Source organism: Thamnophis sirtalis, unplaced genomic scaffold (genome assembly GCF_051295495.1).
Source record: "Thamnophis sirtalis isolate CommonGarterSnake01/CBP01778 unplaced genomic scaffold, rThaSir2_p1.2 scaffold_11, whole genome shotgun sequence".
Taxonomy (NCBI): Eukaryota; Metazoa; Chordata; class Lepidosauria; order Squamata; family Natricidae; genus Thamnophis; species Thamnophis sirtalis.
In genome coordinates, this window is record NW_028261391.1 from 42,205,352 (window position 1) to 42,221,676 (window position 16,325).

General features: G+C 34.3%; 1 protein-coding gene across 3 annotated transcripts in view; it reads right to left on the minus strand.

The window, feature by feature from the left end:
- Positions 1-16,325, minus strand: part of WDR33 (WD repeat domain 33) — a 73,884-nt gene that overhangs the window by 13,856 nt on the left and 43,703 nt on the right. For all 3 annotated transcript variants that reach the window (XM_014056198.2, XM_014056197.2, XM_014056199.2), the window contains exons 8-13: positions 4,369-4,495; positions 3,281-3,435; positions 2,809-2,887; positions 1,831-1,941; positions 737-831; positions 180-266 (exon numbers count right to left, since the gene is read on the minus strand). In XM_014056198.2, the coding sequence (XP_013911673.2) occupies positions 180-266; positions 737-831; positions 1,831-1,941; positions 2,809-2,887; positions 3,281-3,435; positions 4,369-4,495 (654 nt within the window). The remainder of the gene's footprint in view (positions 1-179; positions 267-736; positions 832-1,830; positions 1,942-2,808; positions 2,888-3,280; positions 3,436-4,368; positions 4,496-16,325) is intronic.

Here is a 16,325-nt window from a genome sequence, read left to right on the forward strand (position 1 = left end):
CCCAGATTGTTGGGGGCAATATGCTGACTCTCTGTAAACCGCTTAGAGAGGCCTGAAAGGCCTATGAAGCGGTATATAAGTCTACTGCTATTGCTATATATATTATTCACCAATAATATTACACTGTGTTCAAGTAATAGATTTCCAAAAATGTATTATTTCCGCGTAATTTTTCTTACCCATCTGTTCTTGTTCCATGGCTAATTTCAATTGTTCAGGAATTCCCATCCCTGGAATCACTGCAAGGCTATTGGGTTCTAGGTCATCTAGAAAGAAAAAATACAATTATTAAGTGAAGTGTTTGCCTTGGAACATGTTGAAATTATTTATTTCCTATAACATTAGTATCAATTGAGATTATGGGAGAGAGACTGAAAAAAATGCATGTTTCCTTCTCAAGATTCTGCACTGAATGGAGTAAGATAATAATAATGGAATAAATATTGGTTTGTGATCATGCATACTCCCTCTTAAATTTCAATTGCCATACAGCCCTTATAAGTCTGATGTATGCCATCTTTTCTCTGGGAGCTCAAGGTATCACATGGGTCTTCCTTCATCTTCCCTCCACAACAACAACCCAATAATGTTGACTGGACTGAAAGTAAATGGTGCCAAATCACCCAGGGATTCTTCCATATCAAGTAGGGACTTGAATCTGAATAAATTTTTGTAATCCAAATCCAAATCCTACCTTAAACCATTATAATATGCTGTATAGACCAAAAATAACTACCATATTCTACTCCATCTTCTGACATTCCTGGAAGTAAGTTCAAGTTATATCGGTCTCGCATTTTATCTCCAGGTCGATTCCGGGTCCAGAATTTGCTGTCAAAATAAAACTACATGTTAATATATTCTCTTTTGTCTGTTATGAGGATTAAATCTCCCCTCCTCCCCTATCAGGTATTTTCCTGCTGAGAGTTAGCCATCAGATGAGTCATTGCTATCTTTCAGGGGAAAAAACAAGCAGAACACCCATGGGAATGGAACTAGTTTGTACATTTTTCTACTCTGCAACTTCAAACTATGATGACTTGTGGAATGGTATCGTCAGTTACTTGTACACAGAGCAGATGGAAAATACCTATTTTGTAGGAGGAAGAGTAAGTATTTATTCAACTTAAAAATGGTGGAAATTTGTTCACCATCCCATGTGTTTATCTTCTTAGATGATATTATGTCATCTCATCTAAAATGTATTTCTTTAGATATCAAAATATACATTTATTAAAATATGTATATACCATATTTAAGTATGAATAATAACAGGGAAGTAAAAAACAGATGTTGGTAATCTGACTAAATTTAAACATAAGCAAATAAGGTTCTTCAATAAACATGACATTTAAAATATAGATTTACATTACTGTTTTTGAGAGTGAGAAACTGTTATTTTCTTGTTTTATTAATCTGGTAAGAAGAGGCCCAGAAATTACAATAATGTAGATGGCAATATTTTCTTCAAAACTAAAAATTATTTATTTCCAATTATAGTTGAAATATAAACTGTCATAATTAGATGTTTGTATATAATTACAGTAGGTGTATAACTGGAATGATTTCTACTAAAATTAATAAAAAATCATTGTCCCAAATTTATATGTGCAAGTATGTTACCTTTTCTCTGGGACTCCATAATTCAAACTGAATTATATATTATCTTTCTAATTGCCATTTTTATTTTTCACTAACCTTATAAAATTAAATGTGCCTTATTTTATCTCTTATTGAAGTGAGAACAATGATATTGATGACTGTTAATTAAGAGAGAAATGTTCTTGGAATCAGAAGAGTGTTAAGCATCATACTTGCACTTCAAAATACCTGGTGTGATCATTTGATCCTGAACACAGAATGTGTCCCAGAGGATGCCAAGCCAAGCTCCAAATCATTCCTTCATGGGCTATTTCCATACCACCCACTTCCTTTTCAACCCTGAAACATATAAAAAGCAGTAGTTAAATAAATATATAAAACATTTTGGAGCAAGCCTCCAAATAAATTTGCTATAAAAAGTTCTTAAGGTCTATAATCTTGGTCAATGCATGTTTTTTTTTCTGTTGAATATAAACACTTGTTGCAGATTTAAAATAAGTTTATTCAATTAAGAGTTGGGTTTTTTTATTTTCCAGTTTTTACAGAATTTTTACATATACCATATTTTTCAGAGTATAAGACGCACCGGAGTATAAGGTTTTGAAGAGGTAAATTAAAAAAAAAGTTTTTACACTCTGCAAACCTCCAAAAAACGGCTCATTTTTCACGAAAATTGGCACCCCCCCTTTTTTTAAAAGGGCATGAATAGCCCTTAGGAGGCTTGTAAAATGCTCCTGGCGGGGTGCCCCCCCCCCCCCAAAATGAGCAAAAACTGGGCCGTTTGTTTGCCAACAAAAAGGGCATGGATAGCCTTTAGGAAGCTTAGAGTGCTCCTGGGGGTGGGGGGGCATAATTGAGCAAAAAATGGCCCGTTTTTCACTCATTTCTACCTTCCCCAGCCCCCACGAGCTCTCTCTCCTACAAGCTATGCACAGCCATTTTGGTGAAGGGGGTGGGGTTTCGGGAGGCAAAAAATGCTGTATTCAGTGTATAAGACATACCCAGATTTTCAGCCTCTATTTTGAGGGAAAAAGGTGCCAAGGTTAAATAGAAACATTTACAAGAATAATCTAACACCTGATGAACCAAAAACCAAGTAAGCTATTTTAGATTTTTAGAATGATTAGAACATAAATCTTGAAGCTTGAAAAAGTTACATTAAAATATGCCACAATTTCACATCTGATGGGTGAATGACATACTCACCCAACATGCCAGAACAGCAAAGAACCATCAGATCCTCCACTGGCAAAAAGACCTTCATGAACAGGATGCCAAGCCACAGCTATGTTACCGATTAAAAAAACCCATTGTTAATACATATACTTTTTGTTTCCTGTTTTCTAATACAGTGGTAGATCAGAAATGACAGCATCTGTCTTGAGATTTGATACCCAACATGGAGAACAGGGATCAGCATGTGGGAAGGACAGGGAAGGTTAGTGATTAGCAATCAGCGCAATGGAAGTGTAGAGCAATATCATAGTATGCCTTGGAGTTTAAATGTTCTATGTCCTTTTTACTTAGAGGTTAAGTGAAATGATTCAAAAATGTAACATCAATTACATTTCATAGCACATATACCTGCACAAACACACAAATTAAAATTATAATTGCATCAGTTTGAAGATTTAGGATGGGCTTAAGCAAAAATAACCAACAGAAATGTAATTTTAACCTGTGGCCTCCTTTTTATGACCTCTGAAGACCTGTAATTCTTCCTTCAGATTTCTGATATCAAAAAGTTTGCAAAGATGATCACGAGACGCCGTAAGCAGCCAATTGCCATTGAGATTCAGCTTGACCTCCATCACAGTGTTTTTATGAGCGTGTCTGGAAGAAATTGCATTAATGAATAACAGATTGTACAGATTGTAATATGGTAACAATTACACAAAAGTGACAGACCCTCAAAACGTAATTACGATTTCACTTAGAATTTAGCATTTAATTCAAACAGCTCAAGTTTTTACTTTACTAGAAGTCAGAATTGCTAATCTCATATTAGAAAATGGATGAGTACTGTAGAAATTATATTAACTTCTTTTTCAAGATAAAAATCCTAAAAAGTATAAGTAATAAGCTGATTAATAACTCCAAAATAAATGCTTCCATAAAACATCACTATTTATTGAATAGCTATCATCATTTGATTCAAGCATCCTTATCATACTCTTTCCATATAGCCATAAAAGTAACATAGAGGTTAAGAAGCACTAATAGGCTCCTGGGAGGCTTTTGTACTTTTTTTTTTTTTTTTTTACAAAAGTAGGCCTGGGACAGGAGTGTGTTGGGACCATAGCGCTTGGGGAATAGGGTTTAAGCCCTCTCTCTCATATTTTCGAACCCAAACCCACCTCAGCAAAATTTTCAAGTGGATTTTTTCCATAAATATTAGTAGTAAGTGGATGGGAAATAGAATATTGAGAAAATGACATGGAGAAAAAGATTAACTTCCTTGCTGTATCTTTGTCTCAATGTAATCCCATCATCCTCTTTTATGGAGATGGAAGATCAGATCATAGACTTCCAATGTCTCATTTTCCTCTATCTGTTATAAAGTCAATCTACATTAACAATCAGGCTACAAGAGAGAAAGACTGCATTAACAGTTGAACAATATTATACTAGGTATTTACTGAAGGCACAATCAAGAGGGACATTAAACATTTATGACTGCATTGTACCCCATCTTTTTTCCAAAGAATTTGAAAAAATGTAGATGGTTAAAAGCAAAAAAACCAATTAGAAAACAACTAGACTTACAGTGTAGCCAAGCTTTGGCCAGTCTTTGGATCCCAGAATTTGATTGGCTGCTGGCTATCTTTACTTCCAGAAACCACCAACCCCTTTGTTGGATGCCAATCAACACATTTGACATCAGCACCATGACCTTTTAAAAGTGCAAAAACAATTAGTTAGTTTAACATGTTTCAGACAGCAACCATAGGAGTTAAAATCTAACCAAATTAAGGATTAGCAAATTTTTCTGAAAAAGCTCTACTGGTCTTTTAATAAGCTTTAACTTTGCACATTTTCAAATTATATAAAATTTGTTTATTTCCCAAGTAAAATTTGAACATATGTAAATATGTTCAAAATTTAGGGAACTATTGTAACATATTGTTTTTCTAATCATTGTAACCAAATGATGTAATGTGGTAAGATTTGAGTTTATAAAATTATTTTTAAACTTCTTTTAAATCCAAATATTTTATATTATTATATCGGTCTCCAATAATGTAGGGTTTAATGAATATAAGAGCAATGTAGGGTTAAATGAATGTAGCTGTTATTTTATATACTGTATTACTAAATACTAAAAATCCTAAGTGTAAAGCACATCTAAAATTATTGGAAAAGCTCAATAAAAACCCACTACATCTGATGAACTGCTTTCCCATTACTTCTGATTGACATATGCAAAACTGAACAGAGACTAATATTTTCTTTCAGTACTTCATGATTTATTTGGAAGTATGGGTTGGATTGTTGTTTTGTTTAAATCCCCCCAAAAAATTCAGCTAATTTTCTTTCATTGAGAGAAAAAGATTAAAGGAAGAAAATGTACTTCAGGTACTGTGGCAGCAAGGATATTTTTTCAGTTTTTGACCATTTGTCTTTTATATGGTTTTATCACTTGTATCCATAAATCTTCCAGAATTACTTGAATAGTTACCTCTGGTGAAATGGGCAGACAATAAATTAGATAGACAGACAAACAGATAGATAGATTTAAAAAATAATGATGGGCAGTGTCTACATTTGGTAAATAAATAAACAAATAATGAAGAGATATGGTGAATGGGTTGAATTCATTCATTCTGATCTACATTCATATTTCTATGGTTTACTCCTTCCTTCTTTCATTCTGAGCTCTGCATGACATTGCATGCCAGAAGAGGGGACAGAATGATGGCAGCATAGGTATGCGTACTGTAGAATGAAATACCCTGGGAATGTTAGTGACTGCAGGAGTATAGTAAATAAAGACTTTTGCAGGGTAAAAAACCTAATTAAGAATCTTTTCATATGGAAAACAAAAAAATAAGAAATGTTACTCATTAATTTGTTAATCTTCATATCGGCAATTGAATGCAATAAAACAGTAGCCTAGCAAAATATGTGATGTTTTCAGGACAGGCAACTGTCAAATAAATCGGCCAAAATCATATTTTCTTAAATAATTTATTTTAAACAGATTTCAATAACTATTTCAATTCTGTCCATTCACTAAGCATAGACTTGTCAAGATCCTTTAGATACTTAGAAGATAATCCCTTTGATTCCAGTAGAGATTATTCCCAAAATAGTACTGAATTATAATTTAAAGCTATATCTTGAGCTTTTGAGAATTTTTATTCATTATATTTCAAAAAGGAGTGAAATATAAAAACAGATTAGTAGAATTAAATGTAACTTATCAGCTGAAACATATTTGTACTTGAAAGCACTGAATATAAACTTTTATGTAGTAATACTATCTACAAAGAGGTGCTCATCAAACTTGTATTAGATTTTTTTCCTCAAAAAAACAAACAAGCCAACAACTGTGTAAAAACAACACTCATTTATATGTGTGAGATGATGACTATGATATATTAGATAGTCACTGCAAGATACACAATTGGTGTATATGGAATGTTAGCAACAAGGCAAACTTAATTCTTGTTATTGAGCTCTTGTTACTAAGTGAGGTGGTCACCTAAAAGGTACTATGGAGAAACATGAAGGACAAAATACTGCTCAGACCCTTGAGCTGATATCTTTCCCTAGGGTTGAGGGCCAGTCTGATTAGTGGTCAAGGCACCAAGCTAAAACCAGGAAATTGTGAGTTCTAGTCCTAGTTTGACCAGTCATTTTCTGTCAGCCAACTCACCTCACAGGGTTATACGGTTTTGAGGAAAATAGGAGAAGGAAGGAGTATTAGATATGTTTGCTGCTTTGAATTATGTATTTAAAAAATAATAAAGGTGGGTTACAACTAACTAAAAATATTGCACAGGTAGTCCTCAAGTTATGCCCACAATTGAGGTCTGAATTTCTGGGGCTAACCTAGAGCAATTGTTAAGCAAATCACACCTTATTATGACAATTTTTGCCATGGTTGTTAAGTGAATCATGCAAATGTTAAGTAAATTTGGGTTCCTCCATTAACTTTGTTGGAAGCTAGCTAGAAAGGTTGCAAATGGTGATCATGTGACCCCTGGATGTGGCAAACTTTGTAAATACAGGCTGATTGCCAAATGCTTGATCATGTCACTGTGATCAACTACAAGAGTTGTAAACTTGGAGATTGGTTGTAAGCCACTTTTTTTGAAAAAAGTGCTATTCTAATTTTGAATTAAACAAAAGATTGTATGTCAAGGACTACCTGTACTGGGTTCAGACACTACTAACCAGAGGCAAGAGCTAATGTTCCTTCCATCTGACTTGACTGGTAGCCTTTTGACTGAGTTGGAAGTGAGACGATAGATGAAAGTAAGAGGGGATGAAGCAGGTTTGCTGCAGTCCCCATTTGTACATTGTTGTACTAAGCTTTGAAACCTTGCCCAGGGTATCATCACTATTATATTGGATAATCTATCCTCACAGAATTTTTTTTTGCTACAATTAATCCTCATAAAAGGGAAGGTCCTTCATCAAAGACTTATGACTCCACTGTTAGTGGTGTGAACCAGCATGGTGATACAATACAATGGAAAATGCCAAATTCAATAACAATTAATCCCTGTTGACAAAGCAAGCTGTTTCTGTTTTAAAAACCTAAAGTATCTTCTTGTTTTCTAGCAAATAAGATATGAATGAGATGACTTCCCTTATGAAATAATGATGCCATTTTGCTATACATAGTACAGTACAGATGAGTGGTCCTCAACCTTTACAGCTTGGTGGCCCGGTGGATGGGCCTGCATGTGCACACAAGCCACCACTCGCACAAGTTATGCCCATGCATGCTCATGCAAGTTGAGCTGCGTGTACGTGTACTGGCCAGCTGCTCATGCGGCCCAGTTTTGAACAGATCACAGCCCGGTAGGGGGCTGTGGCCCAGGGGTTGGGATCCACTGGTATAGGTGAAGCAAAGTTTTAAGTCTTTTTTATACCCAACATATCTAATTTTCTGCATCCTTGGTCCAGGGATACAGAATGGAGCCTGAAAGTGATGTTTCCAGTATAAACGTTAGATGATAGATGTAGGGATAAGAAATGGCATCCTTTTCTCTTTGCTTTGCAAAGATTCCAAATGCAGTGATAAGTCAATGGCACAGAAGCTGGTTTCAGCAAGAGTTGAATAATCAGAAGTAAGACCTGAAGAGTTGATACCATCTTGGACTAACTGATACACTAGGTCTTCTATCATCTGAGGAAGCTGTTAAAATGTGTGCCATCCTAAAAATCTGTTTGCTGAAGAAGTCAAAAGAAGCACAAGCTTGTCTAGGGGAGGAAGAAGATGAATAGGACAGATCTCATGGCTTGGCAGCAATGTTCATAACTGATACTAACTGGCTTCATTGAATGTAGGCCTTACTGACAGACGGAAGATAATGATTTTTGGCAAGAGGCCATGTTGGTCTGGAATAAAGCATAATCAGGTAATGAAAAAGAATATAGAGCAGAATGCTAATATGTATAATGTCTGTCTCTTTAGCTATTACCTAGTCCACATCAGTTTCAGGGTTCTAAAATCAGGTCAATCTTTGGAAACAGGACTGGTGACCACTATAATAGCGATAGAGATACACTCTACTGAAGCAAAATTTAATTGTTTTTAACGACAAGGTAATTTGCCCCTCCCCCCCGAATTTAGCACTTTTCACAAAATGTCCTGAATAACTATTGTATTGTAAATGCAAAAAATCAAATTCAGAATATACATTTGGACATCACTACAGATATAAAAATAAACTAGTTTTATAGGTATATAAAGAAATTATTTTATGCTGATTAAAATGTAAAAAATGTTGTAATTTTTACAATAAAATATTATAGGCAAAATGGGGAAGACAATTTCAACATATGTTAATAGTAAAATGAATGTTTCTGTATGTCCAAATAAAACCCAAGCATTTTAAGAACTATTTACGTACAATAGAGAATAGAGAATAAAGAACCGAAACCTTTAGTTGCTAGTGGAACAAAATGGCGATTCATTTCTCCAAGATACCAAATATATTAATTATTTATAGTAACAAATATTTCTAAAAACAGTCATCAAAATGTATTTCCTTTCATTCTTGCATAATATTAACAATATTGTCCTGGTATGTTATTGGCAACCAAACTAATCAAGGAGAGAAGCAACCTAGAACTAAGGAGAAATTTCCTAATAATGATGACAATTAACCTTTAGAAATGGTGGGTGCTCATCACTGGAGGCTTTTAAGAAGTGACTGGATAACCATTTGTCTAGAATGATATGAGGTCTACTGCGTGAGCAGGAAGTTGGACTAGAAGACCCTCACAGTCCCTCCCAATTCTGTTATTCTGTTAAGATGTTCACAATTTAGCTTGATGAGACCAGTGATGTTTCCCAATTTATTCTAGGTTGCTTTCTTTATAGTGTGCAAATTATAGCTGATATCTTGCACTGGAGCCAAGACCAAACTTCTTAATTTTTGGTAACGGCATCTAAGATATGGATCCATTATTAGTTACATGGATATAAATTACCTATATGAAGTCAATATAATAATTGACTGCAGAAAGGTATACTTTCAAATGGCTTTTATATGGACAATTAAGATAAAAATTTAAAATAAATAAAGATGTAATTGGAACTAAGCAACATAAGATAGAGTTTGAAAATAAATAATGTACAAATGATGAATATATAGTTGAAAAAATGTATATGGTTTTTTTAAGGTTTGAAAATGATAAGAACAAGTTAAGGATTGTAATGATAAAATGGGCTATGAGCTGTAATACCCAAATATGTAAATGGGAGAATGTCTACAAATGGGATGAAATTCACATTGTGTTATAATTTAATAGAGTACATTTATAAAACAATGTACTATTGGAATATGACAAAGAGAAAGTATCAAATTAAAGGTATCTCAAATCAGTATTGGAAATATGAAAAACATGAAGGGATATTTTACCATACATGGTGCACTTGTGAAAAAGCTAGAAAATTCTGGATACAAATATATACAATGATATAAAAAAAAACCTGAAAGATTAATATTGGAAAAAAACAGAACATTTCTTATTGGAATTTACAGATAGCTAACTAAAAAAGAACTCATGGAAGATTCATTTTATCCATGGTCACTGCAGAAAGACTATTTATATGCACAGCAATTGAGAAATACTGAAATTCCTCCAATGGAGGAATGGGTTGTGAAGATGTCAGAATTGTCAGAAATGGCAAAACTGACCTGTTTGCTAAGGGATTAAAATAAAATTACTTTTTTCAAATGACTGTAAACTTTTTATGACCTTTTTGCTGAAAATAGAAAAAAATGAAGTGATAATTTATGTACCTGATGACAGAAAAATGTTACACAAGGAGCTGAAGAGATTGTTGTTATATTAAGGAGAGGTTGAATAATACATTTGTTAATCTCTATTGGCAAAGAATGTTGGAAATTATTTCTGAGCATTGTTCTTTCTTCTATCTTTCCTTCTTTTTTGTTTTCTCCACATTTTTAACTTTTACTTCTTATTCTATTTTTTTCTTTTCCTTCTTTTATTGTTTGAAAATTCTTTAATAAAAAATATTTTTAAAAGATGTCCATATTAAGCATAGGTAGAAGCAATCACGGTGCTTAAGTTAATGCAATGTATAAACTGTTAGTTGTAGTAGTAGTTGCAGTAGTAGTGGCAGTGTATTAAAATCTGGACCATATAATTATTTTATCTTTTCAACAAGAAATTATCTGTGAAAATAGTTTTTTTTTTAAAAATACAGTGAATCAGGCAAAAAAGTACATGAATGCATGTCCACATATTATCCTATATTTAATTAGGAATGTATCCTTAATGCAGAAAAATACAGTATCTGTTTAATTCATGAACATTTCTATATGCCAATATAATCGCATCCAAATTATTATACTGATTATTTCAGAAATCAGATAAAAGAATTCCAAATATTACAAAATTTTAAAAAGTGACAATAGAAGCAGTTAAGTGACAATAGAAGCAGTCATGCTGCTTAAAGTAATGCAATGTGCAAAACACAATAGTCTTTTCAGCACAAAAGGAGAGTACCTAGTTAATAGATGTTTGCATCTCATGTTAACTTGTAGCAACTTATGTCTGGCGACCTAGAGAAAATATGGGTGCTTTTAAAGCAGTTTTGAACCTGGTAATTAGTGTTGTAGAAATTCTCTGTTCAAATATCAGGAATTAAATTTGTTCTCCCTCTTTGAATATTCACAAAAATAAGTTTTGTGAAATGAATAAATGAAAAAAAATGAAATTAATTTTCACCCACTGAAATTTCTAAATAGATTCATTGATTTCAGACATTTTGGTAGTCTCTACCAATTTTATCTGTATCAGTGCAAGGCCATTCTTTTTAAAAAAAAATGTAAATTACATTCTTTAAAAAGGTAAAGGAGCAATATGGTGGTGAAGGAAAGTTTGTGAACCCCATAGAACTATCTGAAATCCTACAGTACTACAATCAGATCAGCTTAATCTTAATCTATTAATAAAAATTCTGGCTAAACAAACAACACACAAAACATTGTATGTCATGGCTTTATTTAACCATTAAACCAACATTCACTGTCTTTGCTGGAACAGGTATGTGCCTGCAAGCAATCAATACAGTTAAGGGGGTTGAGTTTGATGTTCCAATCCATGAGATGATAATCAAACTTGGTTCTGAGAGGCTGGAAACTGTTTTTGCCAGACTGGAAATGATTTTCACAGTACAGATGAAGAAGAGAATCATGGCTCTCAGATCACATAAAAAAGATTGCAGATGATAAAGTGAAAAAGGCTACCAAACCATTGCCTCCATCAATTCAGTCTGGCAGATAATAACTAAATGGACAAAAGGCAAAATGTTGCTTTTCTGTCCCACATAATTCACTCTAAGAGCAAATGATACAACTCATGGGAAGGGTGCAAAGAATACCAAGAAACGGTAAAATATCTACAGGCTGCTCAATGGCAAGTGTTCTTGAGTACACTTTCAGGAAAAAAGGCAAACAAACTGAATGAGCATGATGTACAAGGGAAGAAACCAAGAAGGAATTATTTATTCTCCACAAAACATGTTATTTCCTGTCTTATTTAGTAGATCATCTAGATGATCCAATAGCCTATTGGAACAATATTGTGGAGACTGAAATTTTTAACATTAGTGAGAATTTGTTGTGCTGGTCCCTGACTGCAATAAATATTGAATTGAGAATCTTACAGAAAATTATGTTCCAGCAAAAGTATCTCATTCTATCCATGAAACAAAACAGTAGAATTATCAAGGTTTGGAGCTATTTTGCAACTTCAAAACCCAGATGGCTCTCCATCATTGAGAGGCAAGGGAGTCTGGATTGTACTAGCAAACTGTCTAAGAGTATGTACCTATTCATGACCTGAAACCTAAAGGATGTCACAAAACATTAAAATGATCTTAAATGTAAATTTGGATTTTGGAATGGCCAATTCAAAGTCCTAACTGTAATCCAACTGAAATATTGTTACATGACATGAACTGATTATCCCATACAAGGCAAAGCAGAAATACAAGTAGTCCTCAACTTATGACCACAATTGAGCCCAATTTTTTGTAGACACTTGTTAGTGAGTTTTGCCCCATTTTATGACCTTTCTTGCCACAGTTAAATGAATCATTGCAGTTGATAAATAACTCTGTTGTTAAGTGAATCTGACTTACCCATTGACTTTGCTTGTCAAAAGGTTGCAAAAGGGGATCACATGACTTTCAGACACAGCAATGGTCATAAGTGTGAACCAGTTGCAAAGCATCTGAATTTTGATCACATGATCATGGGGATGCTACAAAGATTATAACTGTGAAAAATAGTCAGGTCACTTTTTTAGTACCTTTTAACTTTAAACGGTCATTAAGGAACTGTTGTAAATCAAGGACTACCTGTACTTATGAGCTGAAGAAGTTCTGCAAAGAACAATGGTTCAAAATATCTTCCCGTCAATGTGCAGGATTGATAATGAGTTACAAGAAATGTTTTGATAAGGTAACTTCCTTCTAAAAAGGTGCCACTGTTATTAAAAATAAAGATTCATAGATTTTTTTTTAAAAAAAGGAGAGTGAACATTAAAAAAATAACACAGTATCCTGCTTACTTAACCAGAATCTGGGTGACTAGCATGAGTTAGATGAAATCAAGATGACATTATAAATCATAGTATTGCAGGAACCTCAGATCCCAAGTTTTCACCTTTCCCTTCCTTAGCATACAAATAGGTGCCTTTCTTCCCAAATAAGACCAAAATAGCAGAGAGGTTGGGAATAATTTTAGTATAATTTTCTTTCATGACTGCTTGGTGCTAAACATCTGGGGAAGTGAAGTTGAACTGAAGATAGCTCCACTGATAGCAGAGTCAACAACTATAGTGTAACACAGAGCTGGTAAATGGATCAGCTCCCTGGAATTCCTCTTCAGATAAGAGATTGCTCACAAACACTTCAGACCGTAGATCCTCATGAGGAGACTTGTAGCACAATAATTTCCAGAGGGTTTAGAACTCTGGATGCCAAGGGATTGCAATTTTCGCCCCAAGTTGCGGTTGATGACTTTATAGACAGGATTTGCCTACTTCCCTTCTTAATCATGTTTGGAAATCTGTTAACATTTTTTGGAGATTAAGAATCTTCGGATTGGCAAGTTCCATTATACCATCAATCCTTGGAGAAAGAAGTTTCTGAAATTTTGAAATTAATTACATTAATTCTTCGTATGTGTGTGTGTGTGTGTATGTGTATTTTATAAAAATAAATCTCAGCTGGTACCTACCTTACCATAAGGGTCCTTGGACAAAGACCTCCTCACCTGCCTATCTCAGATATGAACTACGAAAGTGATATGAACTAGGAGATTCATGGGGCATAGACATTGTATAGATTAATAAAATCCACATTATATTTTGGGAGACCAGGACAACCTGACAGTAAGTAGGCTACTGGAAAACAACATACAATGATGAGACAAGAGAACCTAGAATTAATGGATTGCTACAACAGTGGGCCTCATGAGTGAGGATATATGAAACATATGGAAGAATTATGGATAGAAGACCTGCATCTATGCTAGAAAAAAAACGAGTTATCCGATGCTTCAACATGTGCAAAGAAAGCTGTTCTCACTACTTTAGACAAACAAACTACATAGGACATGCCAAACTCAAGATGACCTGAAAGAACTGGTGGATGTACAGTCAGCACATGGAATGTCACTGCCACCCCTTCTATTTCAGAGTACGGAATAAGAGTTGTTTGATGGTGAGATGGGTGGTATATAAATTGAATGAATGAAGAATGAAAAAAGAGAAAAGATAGTAAAGAAAGGGAAAAAGATATATTAAAAATTACTTTCCCTTTCATATCAAATACAACTTAGCTATAGTCAACCCTTGAAAATGTTACCAAGGCTCAGTGGAGAAGTGTCATCAGATAAAATACTAGAAGATGCCAACAGAGCCCTCATGGCGATCCGTATCCTTGCTATTGTTCTGCGTAGCTTGAACCTCCTCAACCAAAAATAGTAGCAGTGGTGATAGGAGCATCCGGGTCTGTATTTCCTAAGTTGGGAGAGTGACTGCAACAATTACTAGCATCAGAGTTCTCTGTCCAGAAGACTGCAGCATTAGGAATAAGTAAGATACTGCACAGAATCCTCAAGCTCCTAGGCTCTGGTACAGGACCCAAGATTAAGAAAGACATATACCACCCACAGTAATGAGAAGATAATTTTTGAAATTAGGTATAACAAAACTTTCTGTTGGGAAATGCTGTTGATTAGAAAAAGCAAGATAAAATGGGTCTTTGAAGACTGAACATGAAAGGGAACCAGAAAGAATTAAAGAGTATAATTAAAAGAGAAGAGAGTCATCAATATTGAATGGAGCAAAATACTCTAAGAATTCAAAGATATTTAGGGGACAGTATACTTAGAGCCTACACTTAAGATTGAGCTTTCAAGAATGATACAGACCAGGGGTAGTAAACCTTTTTATAACTTCCGCCCACTTTTGTATCTCTGTTAGTAGTAAAATTTTCTAACCGCCCATCAGTTCCACAGTAATGGTGATTTATAAGGTAGAGAAGTAACTTTACTTTATAAAATTTATAAAGGAGAGTTCCAGCAAACTCCTACTGCCCACCATGAAAGCTGGAATGTCCACTAGTGGGTGGTAGGGACCAGGTTGGCTACCACTGATATAAACTGATGTTACACTGGACTTACAAATGAAACCAGAGGATGTCTTAATAAATCAAAAGGCATATACATATAACTAACCAGAAATGTTTGAATAATTTTCTTCCTTTGGATCTACAACAGGGATATGTTATAGTTTTGAAGGCGTTTTTGAGAATAGACACAAATTAAATTCTGGAACACTATTCAAAGGAATTAAAGATAAAGACTGTTAAAAGCAAAGGGAAGCAATATAAATTTGGTTTATTTGATCAAAATCAGGAGTGGGATTCTACCGGTTTCGGGCAAACCATAGCTCCAATGATCAGCTCAGAGCGAACCAGTTCACTCTGATGATCAGGTGGGCCTGCCCACCTGCCCCTGCACTATTCTGACCTATATTTCCTTTGTTTGAAACCCAGCTGATAGGTGTGGCAGAGCGGATTGCTGCACCTCAGCTGTTTTACTCACCAGGGCTGCAGTAGAAGGTAAATTGTAGAGCTTGTTTCAAATATCCTGCTCAGCGAACCAGTTGTTACACTGCTTGAATCCCACCACTGATCAAAATTAAAATATATGTGTTATTATTTTTGGTAATCCTGTTGTTTTTATCCGGGACTGAACAATGAAACTTAAAGATTTGTTGAAAAACAAAAGATATCAGAAGAAGTGATGTTTTGATATATTTTCAGGAAAAGTGATAACTACTGAAATTATTTGTATTTTCTATGAAAGGGAAAGTAATCTCTTTATATATCTTTTCCCTTTTCTTTACTATATTTTTCTTTCTTTTACATTTTGTTTTTATACTTATTTATTCTGTTTATATTTTTCTTAATTTGTGCAGTATTTGTTTTTTACTCCTTATATCTTGGAAATTTTAATAAAAATCATGATTGTTTGATAGTGAAAATTCTACACAGCTATGTGTTTGTCTATGGAGATTCTCAGTCATTCAAGTCATGGCTGTATCAAATATGTTTTTTAAAAAGCAATTGGACTTTGTTTTTCCTTTAGATGTTTCACTTCTCATCTAAGATGCTTCTTCAGTTCTAACTGAATGGTGGTGAAAGGAAGGATTTATATTCCTTGCATTTATCTGGTTGTTAGCACTCTGTCTGAGAGTCCTTGAAGGTTCCATGCCCATTTGCACTATTAGGATGACACCCAGAGCACAGATAAACCTCCAAGTAGCCTCAACGATTCTTACAGAGAGTGCTAACAATATAAATCCTTCCATTGTCCACCATTCAGTCATAGCTGAAAAAGCTTCCTGGATGAGAAGCAAAACATATTAAAGAAAAAACAAAATCCAACTGTCTTTTTAAAAAGCACCTTTGGGAAGAGATGTGTTGAGTTATATAT